Source organism: Panulirus ornatus, chromosome 65, assembly GCF_036320965.1.
Source record: "Panulirus ornatus isolate Po-2019 chromosome 65, ASM3632096v1, whole genome shotgun sequence".
NCBI classification, from domain to species: Eukaryota; Metazoa; Arthropoda; class Malacostraca; order Decapoda; family Palinuridae; genus Panulirus; species Panulirus ornatus.
This window is the reverse complement of record NC_092288.1, coordinates 8,034,619-8,054,197: the sequence shown is the minus strand read 5'-3', so window position 1 is coordinate 8,054,197 and position 19,579 is coordinate 8,034,619. Positions and strand designations below refer to the sequence as shown.

The 19,579-nt window shown below is 41.9% G+C and overlaps 1 protein-coding gene across 6 annotated transcripts in view; it reads left to right on the top strand.

Moving 5' to 3' along the window:
• LOC139746512 (uncharacterized) overlaps nucleotides 1-19,579 on the top strand; it is a 294,662-nt gene that overhangs the window by 28,026 nt on the left and 247,057 nt on the right. For 4 of the 6 annotated variants that reach the window (XM_071657827.1, XM_071657825.1, XM_071657824.1 and 1 more), the window contains exon 1: nucleotides 8,647-8,737. Coding sequence is in view for 2 of the 6 variants with exons in the window: in XM_071657830.1 (XP_071513931.1) it covers nucleotides 1,211-1,681 (471 nt within the window). In the remaining 4 variants the exon portion in view is untranslated. Of the gene's footprint in view, nucleotides 1-436; nucleotides 1,682-8,646; nucleotides 8,738-19,579 lie in introns of those variants that run through there. The other 2 variants (XM_071657830.1, XM_071657828.1) reach the window with 1 other exon arrangement.

The window sequence follows — 19,579 nt, the reverse complement described above, 5'->3', positions numbered from 1 at the left end:
TTGACTTTTCACTTGTGATGTCACCTCGAGCATTCGCAGTCCGACAACACCACCGTAATTATTTGTATGTAAACACGTCACAAAAACGATCGTTATACTTCCAGTGTTATAGAACATTACATAAGGACGAAAAGATCTGAGAGCACACTAACATCTTTAAAGTTCACAATTGATCATTCTGCGATCTCTTGTTCTCTGGTGGAAAGATCGGTTTTGTGTTGCGTTTACATATGTGGTAGATTATGATATTGCACTTCTCTTTGAAATTAGGTTTCATGACTTGGAAAATAAATACCTGAAAATATGCTCTGTTTGCTACTTAACTTTATATATGTTTATTAAGGTAGATTCCAGTTATGTGAAGGACTTTAAAGATTCAATTATGAGAGAAAATATATGTTGTGTGTCGCGCTCATTATATTCTTTCTCGTTGCAGGTGAAGTGAGATGGAGATTCTCCCATTCATCGTTTCATGATAAACATACTTTGATCTTGAACATGATGCCATAGCTTCGCAGGTGTCATGGAACGATGGCACACCATGCAGCTGTGTGTGAACACTGACATGGAAAATCAGGAAGTGAATCCTCCTGCAGAGTCTTTAGGAGCTCAGCCTAAAAGTGAACACCTTGCAAAGTATTTTGGTAGCTTATTCGAAAAGTAAATTTCCCGAACGGATACTGGTTCTTGTCCTAGAAGTGAAGACTGACGAAGTCGTGTGGCGGCTCAGCCTAACAGTGAAAGCAGTTTACCAAAGCTTCAGGCGGGCCAGCCTGACTGTGCTGAAGGAAATAGAAGTGACATATTGCTCTCAGTTTGTGAGGTCATTACTGGTGTAAATTGCCTTTGGAAAAGGAAAGTTAGATACAAACCTGAAGAAATGAATGATATCTTAAAGTCGGATAAGTTAGTAATCAGGCCTAAACTAAGAGACAATCATCACTTTCTCTGATACATCTGACTAAAAAATTGGAAACGTTGGCCTCAGGAAAACATGGAACGTTCGTAGGGCCAAGCTAATAAGAAGGTTACCTGTATATGAAGCAGGTGTATGTATTCGCTGAAAAGGTGTATACCGTGTGCTTGCAGCGTAGCACTTGACAACTGATATGAAAGCACTCGCGATGAATGCGTGCGAGATATTCAAGTAAGGTGTAGTAGTTGTTGTGGGGCTGGATCACAGTCAACACTCGAGGACGGGTGAGTGATCATGGTATGGGACTACCAGGCCGCCTACGACAAGGAGACCATGCACCGCCGACGGTCCTACAGCGACGTTCAGCCTCGCCCGCCTCGCATCAGGCGCCAACACTCGGCGTCCCCACCTCGGGTTGACTTGAGGACCGTACCAACTACTCCATGCATCCCCTACGGTAGGGCTGGCGGGGACACCGCAGGAGGGATCCCAGTGCCCAGGACTGGTAGCCCATTTGCTGGGATGGTGGTAGGTAGTCCCCTAGGGTCTGGCCCTCTCAATGGCACCGCCCTGCCGCTGCTGGCGCTGACCTCTTCCTTGAGCAGCAGCCCGCCCAGCAGCATCTCCAGTGACTACATCTGCCCCATCCGGCGGCCGAGGCTGCCCTCGGCCAGCGAGGCGCCCACTGTCGCCCCCATCCCGGAGAACCTTCCCCTGCCCGACACGCCCCCGCGTCAGTCCATCCACACGGCGGACACACGCCAGGTGAGTACTTCGCCTCTTCTGTAACCTCACCTTCCACACACTGACCCAGACTTTTGAAGGTAAGTTGAATAGGAAGAAATATACTTGTCATGAATAGGATGAAGGTTAAGGTAAGGTTGGTCTTATAATTTTCGAATTTTCACAATTCATCGGAATGAAGACATCAAAAGATTCTTGGGATCTTTTGATGCTGATTATGAAATTATATAGAAATGTCAAATATACTAAGCATAGTGAGGAGAGAGTGGAAAAACAAATAGGTCATTGACAATTTAAATTTGAAAGGTTTTTATAAAGAAAATGGACCCTTTACACGCAAGATGTGAAAGTAAAGATAGAATTGATTACTTGACTTAATGTGACTATGAATAATCTATTCCCTTTAATCTCCAAGCTAATGGATGGAAACTGTTGTATTATGCACCCTTTCAAGATAAAAACCATCCTTCAGTCAAAAAGAGGTATATACTTTTGTTACCCTTTCAAAAGAAAGACAATTCGTTTTCTCTCATGCACTAGTAAATATAGGAAACGTTAAGGGGTATACTATGGTATTTTTGTTTTGTTATTACTTCAAACCAGTTAAATGAAATGGATCCTATATATGCAGTCTCCATACATCATCTGCACAAATTATCGTCCCATCTCACCGTATCATGATAAAGGATGGACTTCCATTCCTATAAAAGCGCTCCTTTTTTTTCTTCCCTTTTACCTACCAAACTGACTACTATTTGTCTTCATTTACAAGTTTTCTTCTGTAGCAGCTGGATTTGTTAGGACAGTGAGTAGTTGTTACGTCTCATTATATTTTATAGATAAATGATATTATCAGAATTATGTACATTCTGTACAGGTAGACTATGACGAAGAAATCAGTCCTGTGATGTATACGATGATTCAGAACATGGTGTCTTTGTTGGTAATTAACCTCTCAGAAGATAAGTATTTTACCCACTTTTCTGTCCATACTTTGTGCTGAAAACTTGCTTATGCACTCAATTTACTTGTGATGCCTCACTATTGTCAGTGGATATTGTTCTGTGCGCTTTACACGGCGCCCTTCTTACAGTACCAAATACCTTCATTAAGATCTTCGGAAATGTAAGGTAGTGAAGCCGAGCTTGAAACGTTGTGTGAGAAATATGTCAGTGGCTGGAAATGACAGACATAATCATGTCGGTGGGACGATCGTCTGCCAGCACCATGACTGTTGCCAGATGGTGTTCCGTCTTGAGTTACGGTGTATGTGTTGGCAGCCCAAGCAAAACAACAACCTTATCCAGCAAGACAGTTCATTTTCCTTTAAGCCTGACGTTGTATGTGTGTCCTGGCGGCACAGAAGACACACAACATCCTACAAGACTCCCTATGTCTGTGAACCCAAGTCAACAGTTAACCTACAAATACAATATTTTCATGGACTGATATTTTGGCCCCAGACCACCTCGCTTGGACCTTGGGATTGTGGTCTGTGTAGCTCTATGAAATGACCTCCAAAACATTCACATCCTTTTTACTCCTTCTATATTCCCAGTTTTGTACCCCTGTATCTGGTATGTGTTTTCATCTCTCTAAATCAGTTTTAAGATTGCGGCATATCACTGGTTGTTGAACCTACTTCAATCTCTGTGTAGCTAACAGTAGTTGATATAGGTTTATTGTATTAGGTGATTTTAAACATTCTGGTTATCTAGGTCTGTTGCAGTTGTCTCTACAAATTTTGAAGTGTAGGGTTTCGACAACAGCAAGCGTACAGCCAACGGTGGACTGACGCGCCAAAATGATATTCACTTTGCCTGGATTCATCAGCAGGTCATTCTGGAATTCAAAATGTTTATCTGTATCGACTACTTACACTCTTTGACCTCGCTTTTCAGTTTGACACTGTACCGCATGATGTTTGTGCGGTGTTGAGGCAGGTTTGATTTAAGAGAACTGTGATGGCATTGCTTGACAGATATCAGGACCGGGGGATGGATGGCAGGAAGTAAGGATGGTATCAGGAAGCACAGAGTGGCTTCCTGTCCCAAAAGTTAACCTCAGTACATCGCAACACTCTCTCTTATCGTCAGTATCCAGGTTATGTGGGCAGGAATCAGACGGTCATATCTTATCAGACTTCATTATACCCGCGTCCATCTCATGTGTCATTATTACTGCCATTCTTTTTATTGACCTTCGACTCCGGAGGAGAGGTTCAGGGTAGTGTAACACAAGTCCTGTGTGTAGCGTGTGCCAGTCGTCAGGGACGTGGAGCCCAAATATGTGGAGACTGATACCTGAATATATACATAGATCCCCCAACTCGGTAGGACCTGTGGCCTAGCATTAAGCAACTTGGGACCTAAACGTATACGTCTTGGATCATCACGGACGCAGGAACAAGTATAAAGCAACGTACCTCACGCTAGCACAGACAGTTTGTGCTTGCAAGAAGAGGAAGTTAACATTATTTTTCTGGTTGTATATTCTCATTAACGGAAGATGAGTTAAAAATGGTTTCCTGGCTACGTCTCTTCGTTGTATATCAACTGACTTATATTTCTCTCTTGTGTCTCTCCTGATGATGTGATTATTACACGAAAGTGCACTTGGGAACGTCGTTTCATTTTCCCCGTGGATTCATAGGAATATATATATATATATATATATATATATATATATATATATATATATATATATATATATATATATATATATATATATATCACTCCAACTCATCCAGTCCAATGAATGCCTTTCACCCTTTTAAACGTATAGGGCCCCGATACCCCGAAACATCCTTCTCTCCATCCGTCTCATTCTCCTCCGATCCCTTGTTCCATGCACTTCTGACACATGGATCCTCTTTGGCACTCTCTCTTCACTCATCCTCCTCATATATCGGTACCATATCATTAAGGTTTAGTTGGCCCTCTCAAGCAGACTGGACCCATAGGCACACCCTTCTGTGGTAGTGGCAACATGCTGGCCTCACTTGGCTTATCGTCTACCAGTATTTCCTTCCCGTAGCGTCCAAGGCCACTGACCTCTCCTTCCACATGCTCCTTAGTGCATCCCCAACCATAGCCCATTCTCGTCTCCGTTTCTCACGGAAGGAAGTCGGTGCGATTGTATTTGAATAATGATTGTGGGATGTCCTCCATACCAATGGACTGGTGAGTTTGTTATCAAGCTCGAGAGACAGTGACGATGATAAACAAACAAACAAGCTGCTTCTCAAACAGGGGCTCTCCCTTTTTTTTTTTTTTTTTTTTTGGAGTAAAATATTCCTTGTCACGTATGTGTTGCGTAACACCAGCCATGGTTGGCAGGTGTATGTCTGCCACTACAGAGTAGCACACCGGCAGGAACCAGGCCACAAGGTGTTTTAACTCCAGTAGCAGGAGACATACAAGGTGAAGCGTAGGCTATAATGTGTACCATAAGTACAATATGAACGACTAGGATTTTTTTTTTCTTTTTTTTTTTACCCCCAAACATCAGGTTGAGCCGGTCTGCAGGACACTTGTCCTTCAGGTCTTGTTTGGGGCGTCTTGTCGTCAACCTTGCCTGCCACATTTGGGCCGAGGATATAACATGTCCTTTCGGTCGTGCCCATATCTTATTGTTGGACTTATTTTCTTTTTATTCTAACATGATTTAACAATAGTTATTTTCCTTAGCTGTGAAATCATGACATTCTTTCTCTAGGTCATTGTAATATATATATATATATATATATATATATATATATATATATATATATATATATATATATATATATATATATATATATACCCTGGAATAGCCCATGGTTGTCTATACTAAAAATAGTTAGGTAATATGTCAAATTACAAATTAAGTGTGGGGCTACAATTTAATGTCCGATGTAAAGTAAGAATGGTTTAGAGAATATTATAAATACGTTTAGAGTAGTCTGGAGGCATAGGAATTGTACTTTTTCTTAAAGATTAGTTTGACTCGACTTAGGTTTGTCTGTTTTAGGGAGCACTCAAGCATATACATTATGCTATGTTCTAGAAATGGTATCTGCGTCTTTATATTGTTGGAGAAATTCACTGGAGGTTACGACTGCCCTGAATGTTTTTTGAAGACGATGTTTAACAGATATCACACCATGCTGCATGCTGTTGCTAAATGCTCTCTGTAGGAAGTGTCAAAATGGACTGAATCTTGTGATGCCTTGGGTGACCCTCATTTTCCTTTATGATTTTGAAATTCCCTTTGTTAGCAATAGTGGTCTCCTTCTTACTTATCTTTTTCCACTCGTAACTTTGTTAATGAAGAGGATTATGTTTGAGGCTTTCTGTTCCCTCTTTTATTTTTATTATTATTATTATTATTATTATTATTAGTCAATAGTAGTAGTAGTAGTAGTATTTATTGTTTTTATTATATCACTAGAAAATAATGATGATTATTATTTTATTATTATCAATATTATTATCATTATTATCATCGTTATTATCATTATCGTGCGCCTACAGCGCTGCATTTGTACCGTCCGTTGTGAAGTCTTGCCTGCATCATCCGCACTCGCTAGTTTTAAAGGGTTTCATCACGCCTCCCTTAATAATTCTCTGTTTTAGCGTCGGAAGGTCAAGGTCTTCTTTGTCCCCTTATGGCTGTCGTGCCCTATATTTCTCACACCATTCTTGACGTATCTCGTTCCTTTCTTTTGTACAATTTCTGTTCCCTCACCTAAGATGAACAATATAAAAGCATTGGTATATATATCTGGCCGTGGTTAGGGTGCCAGACTCTGTCGTCGAACTCTACAAATAATTGAGAACGCACACGTACACAATCGATCGACGAGAGGATTGAACAAGAAACCAAACTGGGGACATGGTAGGAAGTATGTTAAGAAATGATTAATGGAAAGAGGTTGGTGGATGGTTGGAACACTATTGAGTGAGGAAGCTGTGAATGTAGATGCAGTTTGAAGATACTGTATTCTAGTACAAGTAAAGATAGAATCTCACGTGTGTAGAACACCCACTCTCCATAAGACATAAACAGGCATTCGCAGTATATATATATATATATATATATATATATATATATATATATATATATATATATATATATATATATAGTATTCGCCATTTCTCGCGTTATCAAGTTAGCGTCAAGAATGGATGACTGAGCCTTTGAGGGAAAATCCTCACTTGGCCCTCTTTTCTGTTCCTTCTTTTGGTAAAGTAAAACAAGAGGGGATGATTTCCAGCCGCCCCCCCTCCCACACCCCTTTTAGTCGCATTTTGCATTTTGGCAAACTCTCGACTTAAGCAAAGAGACAGGGGAGACTACTTAGAGATGGAAGTAGCGAAAAATATTTTGTGCGATCGGGGCCTGAACATGCAGGATTTCAACGCTGAAATGTGTGTGCGGGAGAGAGTGAGTTGGAACGATGTGGTATACTGGGGTGGTCGTGCCATTGGAATGAAACGTCGGTGTAAGCCATGGAAAGGTTTGCGGAGCCTGGCTATGGATAGGAATTTTGCAGCCTTTCTTCGTTTGTTCCAGGAGCTACCTACGGTAACGTGAGAAATGGCGATCGAATATGGGGGAACACACACACACACACACACTTAACCTGAATTTTGTTTTCGTATCATAAATATAAAGGGGGTTGCAGGGATAGAAAATATTTATCGGAAAAACCTAATGACTAATATTATACTCCTCCTTGAGGCCATGGACCCTCACGTGAAGTGATTCAAATAACCCCCTCCATCTATCCAGACGTAACTCACGACTTTATTTTTTTTACTGAGTTTTCTTGCGTTGATCCCTCCCTACCTGCTGTCCTAGCCTTTTAGCAAAATCGATCTTCACGAGTTAGCTCTGCCTAATATTTCATCGTATGCCCACACACACACACACACACACACACCAGTAGCTGTTGAGTGTCACACCTTTGGCCCAGGTCTTTATCTCTCTGCCTAATCTACACGTGGTTAAGATTATATTTAGAATTATCTGCCGCGTCAACATCAAAGGGCATTAGCGGTACCTACGTACGTACACGTGGGCTGTTGGCATTAAGTCCACAAACATAGTCTCTCCATCTCACGCATAACAACATGTGACTTTTAGCAAAATCTTGACTCAAGTACTCAAAAGTACTCTGTAATATATATATATATATATATATATATATATATATATATATATATATATATATATATATATATATGTCACCCCCAGCCAGCAAACTCAACCTCAAAATTTGACGAATGTACAGAAAAGCTTGAGACAGAGAATTGGACAGGACGACATAAAGTGTGTTGCTGTACTGGGGCTCAGCTGGGCTGACAACACGACCTGGTCTCAACCCGCTGCCTTGGTCAGAACTAATGTTAGCGTCTACAGCCTTACCAGCCAGTGTTACCTGCTCTGGCAAACATATACGAACGTGATATTAGTCATTTCTCAACCGTCTTTGTTCAAGCGCATCATATGTGCATGAAGCACGTGTAGATAATGATATTAAGTGTGATTTCCTTGATTGGGTATAACTCATGCTAGAAGATCGATTTTCTAGGGAATCTTGGTTACTTAATGTGAATTTTGTAATATATTTGTACTTATTTCTTTATGCCAGTGGATTCATTTGTGAACTCATTGTTTTTAATAGCTGAATATTTTCAACAAGAGATAAGTTTGTGATCATTTTCGTGAGCAAAACAAAGGCCGTTAGCGTATCGCGATATGGGAACGTGGTAAGTTTACACGCCAACATTAGCTAGGCTAGTTATCATTACTTTACCAGACGGAAAACTCTTTTGACATTTAATATTTTTTTGGAAAGACCTTTGTGCCATATTAACACAAATACGGATTATTTGTATTGATTTGTTTCCCTTAAAAAGTTACAGAGGATGTACTTCAAGGACATAAAGTTGTAAATAACTGAAAGGCGGTACGACAACGTGGGTACCATGTGGCGCCGCAGGACGTGAAGGTTTGACTATGTGTTACTACCCGTTTGTGTTTTATTGTAGATAAGTGAACCAGGGGGGATACCTAGTGCCTTGTGACGTGGTTAGTGAGAATCTGAGTTAGCGTTTTAGACCAGTTATTTATATAGCAGTGATCCAGTGTGGTGTAGATGATGTTGGTGGAGGTGTCTGGTGTACAGCTGGTGAAGTAAGCTAAGGGCAGCCACTAGAGTGTTGCTCCAACAGAACACGAATTCGAGAAAAAGGTTACTCAACATGAAGACTTCTTTCTTAATGGTTTAATTAGTGTTACCAAGATAAACGATCGTATTTTTGAGGCCACATATTGTATATGTTTTAAAGGGATAATCAGTCACCTTATAGTGCGAGATATTGATGCTGACAAAGTGAAGGCAAGAATATATATTGAACTTGTTATTTAGAAATAATTGATTCAATATCTTTACTCTGGCAGGGAAAGGATAATTATAAAATAGGTTATTTGTTGGAAATTTTTATTCTGTAATATGATGACCCATGAAAACTAATTTCGAACCACAGGGAACAAATGAAGTGGTTTGTGGAAATGTTGTGATTGCAGTGTTGAGTATAACGCTGAACTGACTTGTGTGTGTAAAGTGAAGCTGTGAAGACTTAAGAAAGAAGACATCGCTTCATCTTGCTTCCTTCCTGCCTTCGTAGTGGGTTTGTTTACTGGCTTCTCGTTGATTCATGTGTGCAGGGCTTCTGTTGCCAAGTGTCCTGAGGCTTCTCTGTTGCCAGGAAGCATAGGCCCAAAAAGGGGGGGGTGGAGAGATTGGGGGGGGGCCTCATCCACGTTGGCTTTTGAAGTACCAGACGTATCCTGGCCCCGCCTCGTGGTCTTTACAGATATTTATTTGTTTATTGGTATTATGAATGTACTAAAGCGGACAGGATGGTTCAAAGCGTGTTTAAAGAGATGTGTTGGGCTGTATTAAGGGTGTCTTGGTGCCAGTGATGGAGGTTTGTAGATGGTGCCAGTGATTGAGGTTTGTAAATGGTGCCACAGACGGCTTCTTGTGGTGCTTGACTTAAGAGTGACATTATTATCGCTAAGGACAGGTTGACGCAAGTGCCATTAACGGCCTCCTGTTAGCACAGCGATGACAAAAGGTTGTCCTAAGGACATGACGGTCTGTATGAGTCATATCAGGTATGAATGACAGACATGGGGCGTACACCACGAACGGTTATGATATGACAGCTGTGTGTTGTCTCATGAAACGGATCTCAATTTGAAGTATATGATTTTAAATAAAAATACTTCTTTTGTGGATTCGGTGCATATTATACACAAGCTACGTAGAATTTGAAAACATAATTGGGTTAGACTAAAATTGTCCTTGAAATATATATATATATATATATATATTAATAGAAACTTTATTTATCAAGATTGAGTTTAGGATGCACAAGAAGCGAAAACTTCCTTGTAGTTGTCAAGAAAATTGTGGACAAACTGGCCCCGAAATAGGATAGTTACTGGTGGAAATTAATACATGTATGTATGAGTATTGTAGAAAATACATATGTACATTTTCGATTCTATATATTCGTTGTACGTAATTCCATATATATATATATATATATATATATATATATTTTTTTTTTTTTTTTTTTTTTTTTTTTATACTTTGTCGCTGTCTCCCGCGTCTGCGAGGTAGCGCAAGGAAACAGACGAAAGAAATGGCCCAACCAACCCCCCCCCATACACATGTACATACACATGTCCACACACGTGTATACATACCTACACAGCTTTCCATGGTCCACCCCAGACGCCTCACATGCCTTGATTCACTCCACTGACAGCACGTCAACCCCTGTATACCACATCGCTCCAATTCACTCTATTCCTTGCCCTCCTTACACCCTCCTGCATGTTCAGGCCCCGATCACACAAAATCTTTTTCACTCCATCTTTCCACCTCCAATTTGGTCTCCCTCTTCTCCTCGTTCCCTCCACCTCCGACACATATATCCTCTTGGTCAATCTTTCCTCACTCATTCTCTCCATGTGCCCAAACCATTTCAAAACACCCTCTTCTGCTCTCTCAACCACGCTCTTTTTATTTCCACACATCTCTCTTACCCTTACGTTACTTACTCGATCACACGTTTGTGTGAATAAATTGTACATTTCCTTTTCCATAGCCAGAGGTTGAACCATTATGTGACATTCATTTTTTTCATTCATTTCAAGCTAAAAGTTTGTTTCTAAATTGTTTCTTACATTTTTCATATGTATATATATGTATGTGTGTGTGTGTGTGGGTATGTGCGTATGTGTGTGTATGTGTGTGTGTGTGTATATGTATATATATATGTATATTATCCCTGGGGATAGGGGTGAAAGAATACTTCCCACGTATTCCTCGCGTGTCGTAGAAAGCGACTAGAGGGGACGGGAGCGGGGGGCCGGAAATCCTCCCCTCCTTGTATTAACTTTCTAAAATGGGAAACAGATATATATATATATATATATATATATATATATATATATATATATATATATATATATATATGTACGTGATTATAATGGAATCGATATCTGTATGTACGACCTAATTTCACGGGATTTACTTGCGTACATTTGGACTCTTTCTTTGTTGGAATACATGTGGTGGTTAGGTTAGAGCTCCTTGGAAGAGCTGCGTCAGGCTAATGTAAGATTTAACCCCATCCTTCATTTGTTTCATGTAAGTGTCATACGAATGGTAAAACTTTTTTTAGCGGCTTGGTAGAAGTAGCCAGAGTCAACAATATGTGTAAGTACCATTTTCTCCCACACTATGTGGTTGATTTCCATGAAATTTTCTGATAATCAGGTGATCATATTTTGCATCAAAGAATTTTCTTTCAGTGAAGGTTTTGTCTTCAGGGGTTGATTATTTTTTTGTTGTTGTTGTTGTTGTTGTCCCCTTCATATACTTTTAGGCTTTCGAAAAGACTGATGTGCTGTTTATCTCATGGTACATACAAGACGTGAAGCTAGATATTCTGTTTTTAGATCCTTCAGAATCGCAATCACAAAATATATCTTGTACTTATTTCTTACAAAATTCCGTTGATTATATATATATATATATATATATATATATATATATATATATATATATATATATATATATATATATATAGGGGATAGGTGAGAAAGAATACTTCCCACGTATTCCCTGCGTGTCGTAGAGGCGACTGAAAGGGAAGGGAGCGGGGATTGGAAATCCTCCCCTCTCAATTTTTTTTTTTTTTATTTTCCAAAAGAAGTAACAGAGAAGGGGGCCAGGTGAGGATATTCCCTCAAAGGCCCAGTCCTCTGTTCTTAACGCTACCTCGCTAATGCAGGAAATGGCGAATAGTATGAAAGAAAGAATATATATATATATATATATATATATATATATATATATATATATATATATATATATATATATATATATATATATATACTGGTCATGTTTTTTACCAGTCTAATTAAAGGCAACTTTATTAAGACCAAGGGTTGAATGTAGTTTTCTGCTGTTTCTCAGGTAGTGGTCCACAGTGCATCACAGTTCTTGCAGTCTCTATCCTTCTTGGGAGGAGTGACAGAAAGACACACATTAGAACATATGATTAAGGACAACTGCATAAACGAAGGCCAACGTGGATTTGTACCTGGAGAAAGAACACCCTCCCAATAATAAGCTCACTGCAATGAATAGAGAAATCTATGAATGTTTCATGTAAAGAAAGGGAATGGACACTGAGTTCCTTGAATTTGCTGAGGCATTTGAGAAAGTAAATCATGGAATTTTTACCAAAAAGTGTCATAACAAAACATTAAGAGTAACATAGAAAAGGGAGTCAAAGAGTTTTTAAGAAAGTTTGGAATACTAGTAATTACAGTGGAAACATGGCTGACGTTCCAGGCTTAGTTCTTTCTATAATAATGATATCAGACATTGGCAGTAAGGTTCAGAAAGCACAACTAAATGCTTTACTGAAAACGTCAAAGGAAAAGAAAAGTAAAATGATTGGGTCAGAAGTTGACCAAAAAGTGAAGCAGTCTGAATGATGGCGGAAGTGAACCTGTTGGAACTAAACAAGCCAGACTTCGTCAAGTATGTTAAGGAACAGTGAATCTTACATTGATGACACCCGTATAAAGGCTCAACGGAGACGTGAAGCAAATGTCAAAGATCTGGGTGTTACCATGAATGAGAAGTTAGGATTCGGAGAACAGGTTGGGAAGGCAGCTCTATTGATCCTGGTAATGACTGGTATTGTATTGAGACCTCTCATAATCAGACAGAAAACTATTGATGAAAGTGTTTAATGTAGACACTAGAAACAAAACTGAATACTGCTTTGTCGTACGGTCATCAACCAAATGAATAGAACTAACCAAATTAGAATAGAGAAACATTTCAAGAGCAGAATTGATAGATTAGAACATTTGAACGGCCGCAGAAAGAACTGAATATTTATGGCTTAGAACGAAGAGAAATATACGCGATGATCCACGAAGGGTAAAGGAAAAGAGATTGGACTGGAAAAGTGATCAAATATTCAAAAATACCGTGGAACATAACATAAAAGATATCCCGATATGCAAAAATATACGAGCTCCCGGCACGAAAGTTTGAAATTCAAGACAGCTTGAAATGCTATTCAGTGTACTTCCACAAGAAAGGTGGTACATTAATACCTCTTGTAGTCTTCGAGAGTGTTTTACCCCCCACATCCCGGGCTGAGCTCAGACGATTGGGTTGGGTCGTTGGTCAGTCAATAAAGCTGTTGAAAGCCGAAGCCCTTAGGCCCACTAAGCCCCAAGAGCCTGGATGGTCTGGTACACTTTGTAAATGCTTGTCAGGGCTTGTAATGACTGCAGGTAAGATGTTGAACAGTCCTGGTTCACGGCTGTTGAAGGCCTGGATTACAACGAGAAAGACACTCCCTCTATATATAAGAGGCCAGAAAAGGAATTGAAAACCTTGGGGAAAGGCCACAGGTCACCTAGCAAATGAGAGCAAGCCACGTGAAAAACTGACCATGAACTCTAGATCACATGAAGCTTAGGAGCTTAATAAGTGGGACTGAGAAGAAATCAAATATCTCTCATGCAAAATTCAGATAGAGACTAAGTACTGCTGTCCAATGAAGACAGGAAAAGACATACATACACGGATAATAACAGGAGATGACTAATAAGACAGAGAAGTAGTATGAGTCAATCTTCGTTGACCTAATTTTCAACTGGAAGACAAGTGACCACATCCTAGAGAACACAAATGCTACATGTAGCTCGATTGCTTCGCTAGGTCACAGGACTGAGAGAGAGAGAGAGAGCCCTTCAGCTTACCCATGCACGCCACCCCAGGATCACACCATTGGAACTCTGGTCTCTTATAAGAAACGCAAAACACCATTACCATGTGTACTAAACATCCCCTAGAAAGATAGCCTGAACTGTAGCATGGATCCTAGTTAGTTTGAGACGTTTGAATCGACCCAACCCCATGAAAGGGGAAACTGAGGAAGTTTAAAAAAAAAAAAAAGATAATAATACTCGCCAGTACCACTGACATGATAATTTTTTTCTCTCTTTCGAAAGACAAGTTGGCTGACTTCGTGGAATAACATATTTCGCATGACCCATACCAGCATGGTTTACGAAAGGTAAAGCCAAAAAGCAGTTCCACGTGTGTGAAATTGTGAAGTATGATATGTGCAAAGATCTTACGGAGCCTATAGTGACAGCGTTAAGAATCTTAACTGCTGGGGAAGGTTCAGAACATGAAGGCTATTCTTTGTAGACCGCGAACGGAAAGGAAATTATTTACATTGTGCAATAAGGGTACGTAATCTGCGTTACATATATATATATATATATATATATATATATATATATATATATATATATATATATATATATATATATATATGAGAACATGTATAGTTCACATGTAAATCATTGTACACAGTTTTACGACTGCGCGTGCGTCCAGATGTTGAACCCAGGCTACCGAGAACAGCATGCGGACCTGCTGTTCTCGACAGCTTGGGTTCATCTCTCAGGCGCGCAGTCGTAAAATTGTTTACACACACACACACACACACACACACACACACACACACATACACACACACATATATATGTGTGTGTGTGTGTGTGTGTACATATTTAGTTTATACCTTAGGTGAAAAGTCACCTTTGGCAAGGATGTACCATCGTCAGGTGACGAAAGAGAGCGCAGTCTTGTCAACGAACTTCATGCTTCAGGATGAGTCCAACCAGTCCCTGCTACTTATTGTAGTGCAGCCTTGGAATTGTATGAGTCCCTGGTAATTGCATCCTGCTGTCATCTCTGAACCTTCTCTGGTTAATATAAACATCTGGTAATTGTTTGTGTGGGGACGTCATGAGTGCAGACACCAGCTTGGGTGGGTCGCCTGATAATGTCCTCGCCAGCAAGTTTTTGAGTGTGAACGACCGACACCGTAGGTAGAGTCGGCCTCCAGCCATCCAGATCACTGAGGAGGAGGAGGAGGGGAAAAAAGATAATATTTGGAATCTTTAAAGTTTCCCAAATTGTGTTTAATTAATTATTTACCGTTTTGCTTCCAGTTTTACTGTAGAGTGTTAAAGAAAGTGTCCTCTCTTGCTTGGATGCTCGACCTCTTGATCGTATGACTGGTGTGGTTGTTGAGCACGACCAAACGACCCTTGAGCGTGGTGGTACCACCCCCAAAGGAAAGCTGTACTTGAACCCCACATCTTCTCCATCTTTACATCTGATTTTGACCACGAGTCGCAGTTTCGTATCATCCTTAGCAGCCTGCGGGCTGCGGCTTCCAACAGGTTAGTCGACCAACGACCCAGCCTAATAAGCTTGGGTGCTGCCCGGGCTGTGTGGGTAGAACACCCACCTGAAGAGTACCCCAGGGCACGATTGTATGACTTTTGACCAAACCCTTAGGAGTCGGGTCAAAGACCAGGCTATCGTAGTGTCGTGTTCAAGGGTCGTACCGTTGTGTCCGTGGTATGAAACGTACCTCTGTGTTCGTGGTATGAAATGTACCGATGTGTTCGTGGTATGAAAGGTCTCAAACTGATCTTGGGATGTAGAACGCAGCTTTGCCTGTCTTACAGTTAGGTTTCAGATACTGTTTCCATCTCATCATGAATGTATGGATTTTCATGCATGTGAATTATGTTGTTGTATGTCTGCATGTGAAGTAGATGTTCCTAACGAGGCGATGGAGTCCTTTGACGAGCCAGATAGGCTAGTAAGGGTTGGGCAGTATATATATACTGCAGTAGGTTACAGTGGTGCGCGTGATCTAGCACATGCAGATAAGCACTGGGAAAAAATAAAACACGACAAACGTACTTCCGTGGGATGAACACATCCTCGTATCCTCCCCTGACTATGTGATAAACACATGAAAGTGCACTTGGGACTTTTGTTTCTGCCAGCCTGACTAACAGTCAGGCTGGCAGAAACAAAAAAGTAACAACCCTTTGAGTAGAGATGACTTTAGCCCCAATTTAGAACGTAACTCCTTCATCGCTAACCTTTTCGAGTAGAGAAAACTTAATTCTTTGATTACTGGTTTGCTTGCCCGTTGTCTGCAACGATTTTACGTAATCCACTGAGTTCGACGATGTAACGCTTTAGAGTACAGAGACAGCACCTCGAGTTCGAGGATTTGACATCGTGGAGTTTAGCTACTTGGCCTCGTGAGTACGATGATTTCATTCTTACCCGGGGTTACGTCATCGTACTCAAGAGTTGAAATCTTACCCAAGATGTTGAGTCGTCGTACCCATAGTGTTAAGTTGTCGTACCCAAAGTGTTAAGTCGTCCATACCTATGGTGTCAAGTCGTCGTACCCAGAGTAATAAGTTATTGTACCCAATGTTAAATCATCGTACCCTAGGTGTTAAGTCGTCTTACCCTAAGGTTTAAGTCGTCGTACCCAAGGTGTTAGATAGTAGTAGTCCGGCGGCGATGATGGATACTACCTGTGTGTGTGTGTGTGTGTGAGTCATTGTCCAGCACACCTGCACCACCGTCGGCGGGTCGTCTCCCGGGCAACCGCAGCTGCAGGTCATTATTCTTAGGCAGTGTCTGTGGAGGCTACTGCAGCCTCCAGCCAGCGGCAGTGGTGGAGGTGTGGCGGCTGGCCCGGCCAGACTGGGGCCGTGTTGGTTTAGGCCCAAGTTGCTTCAGCTGTCTACTGGATATTGATTTTTGTAGCCATGTACACTACTGTGTGTGTGTGAGTGAGTGAGTGAGTATATCGACCCGGCCCTGCCAGCAGGAGGAGGGAGGAGGTAGAGACACATGTGCAACCGACGCTTGCCGGAAAGTCCCGTGACGATGGCGGCCCAAGTCTCTTGCTCCGGTCCGGTCAGTTTTTCAGGTGGACACCGCCAGGGCTGCAACACAGGGCACCTCGGCCGGTTTTTATCGGGAAGTTTCAAGTTGAAATGAGTTTTGAAACTGCCGGACACTTGGATGAGTCATTAGCAGTGACCGTCCATTGAAGATACTATGGGAATTACAGAACTACCTGGTGGTTAGATGGTTCAATGGGACAATTCAAGTTTCATTCTAGTCCCTTCCGGGACGACGGTTCGATGCTTGAGCACGACCGTCCGAAGGCAGGATTGTTATGCTCAACAGTGGCTCCCTCCTGATGGCTTCAGAAATGGCTGGCAGAAATGGTTTCAATTCCTTGTCTGGAAGGGGTTCCAACTCTTTGGCTAGGAGAGGTTGCAATTCTTTGGTTGGGAGAGGTTGCAGTTCTTTGGCTGGGAGGGGTTCCAACTCTTTAGCTGGAAGGGATCGTAACTCTTTGGCTAGGAGAGGTTCAAACTCCTCGGCTGAGAGAGATTGCCACCCCATGGCCGGGAGGATAATCAAAGAGGCTTCACCTTCTGGCCAGAGGGGGTAGAAGTCTCTCATACTGGTCGTGTCAGAGGACTCGTACCGAACCTTGCGGTGAACATAACAAAGCAAGTATCATGTCAAGAAGGTTGAGAATGTTAAGGTCCTTGGACACTGGGGGAACCAGAGTCGAGACCAGTTAGGTGGGGGGCAAACACACTCCAGAGCACTTGTACTCTCCCGTAGACTAGGTCTCGTACTCCGAAGCAGACGAAGCGCTTCAACCCGGATAGTGAGAGATTCACCGAACGAACAGGTTCATTCGAACATCTTGATTAAAGAGCGGGATTGGAAGGATTGAGTAACGTAGTCATTTTGGAATCCTTGCTTATAAAATGGATGAAATGCGAACGTGGAAAACTGAGGGTGGACACACACACACACACACACACACACACACACACACACACACACGGCAATGATCTTGTTTTGAGGTCAAAGTTGTTAGTGAAATCTGGCCAGGCCAACCATTTGGATCTGGATGACGTAATTTTGCCAAGAGTACATCTGGCGTATACCCGGCTCTGGTTTCCCTGAGTTTACACTGCACTGGTGCTTCGCTAAGTCCACAGCTCGCGGGAACTGCAGTGGATGCAAAATTTGGCCTTTTGGAACCCCCGTTTGTATCTAGTGTTATCCAAAGGGGAAATATGTACATATTCCCACTGTATCTGGTAAAGGACCGTATGCTTAATCTTGTATATGTTCTTGTCTCACTGTACGTATTGTCTGTATTTCCAGCTTTTGACTACCGATAATTCACAGTTTTGGTTATTGTTATTACCATCTCAATTTCATAGAGTCGGTGAAAAGTGTGTGCCTCTGGGATTGTAAGTAGTCCTCTCCAGGAAAGGGGTGTGGTTGATGACCGTATGATACAGAGCTATTAACCCCCCGTATGATTAATGATCGCTACGTGATGTGGGCGAATGACAGACGCATTGTCAAGAAAAACAGTCAAGTTGGTGATTTTTTTTTTTTTCCCCCTGGGGGAAACCTGTTTTGTGTGAGGGTCGCCAGGCTGTGGCCAGCTTTTGAAAGCTTAGACGGGGAAGAACCCAGCTTGAACACGACACCACCTGTCGTCAACATGGTCGCTCTCTCTGGTCCTCGCGAGCACGACGGTACGACCCTTCGAGTACGACCCTCTAGCTATTATTTCACTGGCCCGACCCATCCTGTCCAAGGGTCGTACCATCGTGCTCGAGGTGTCGTTAAGTCGTGCTTGAAGATGGTTGTACCCCTGGTACCCAAATCATCGTGCGGTCGTGCTCAAGGGCCGTACCCTCCTAACCAATAGGGGTCGAGTCATCTATAATGTGGGTTACAATCCAATGCTTTATCACTGGAGATAAGGAGGGCGTGGTAGGGCAGCTGGCACTAGCCAGGGGTTGACCTACATAACAAAATTGTCGTGATGGTCTCTGCAGATTTGGTCCGAGTCTGTAGATTTTCTGCCCCAGCGAACCTCATCTGGTCCCAAGCGGCAAATGGACGTGCGCTTAAGCCATCCTTTCGCTGGTGTCTGCAGCAACAGAAGCAGCACGCTGCTCGGGGATTCAATTGTAGGAACACATCAGGTTCTGAACACATGAATTCCAATGTCCTGACGTACATGGCCGAGTGTAATGATGGCACACATGTGGAGAAAATGGACATTTAACACACTCACACACACACACACACACACACACACACACACACACACACACACGGACCCACGAGTGAAGACCTTCCTCAAACCGTACAAATATAGAACTCCCAATATTATAATCAGGTGATTCAGTACACCGCTCACGTACGTATGATGCATACAAACATACCCGTACATAAAACAAGGACACGTAGTACGTATGGCTAAGTTGCAGTCACCATGGATACCATTAAGTCCATGTGTGTGTGTGTGTGTGTGTGTGTGTGTCGTGTGTGTGTGTGTGTGTGTCAGGGTCGTGTTTGACGCCTCC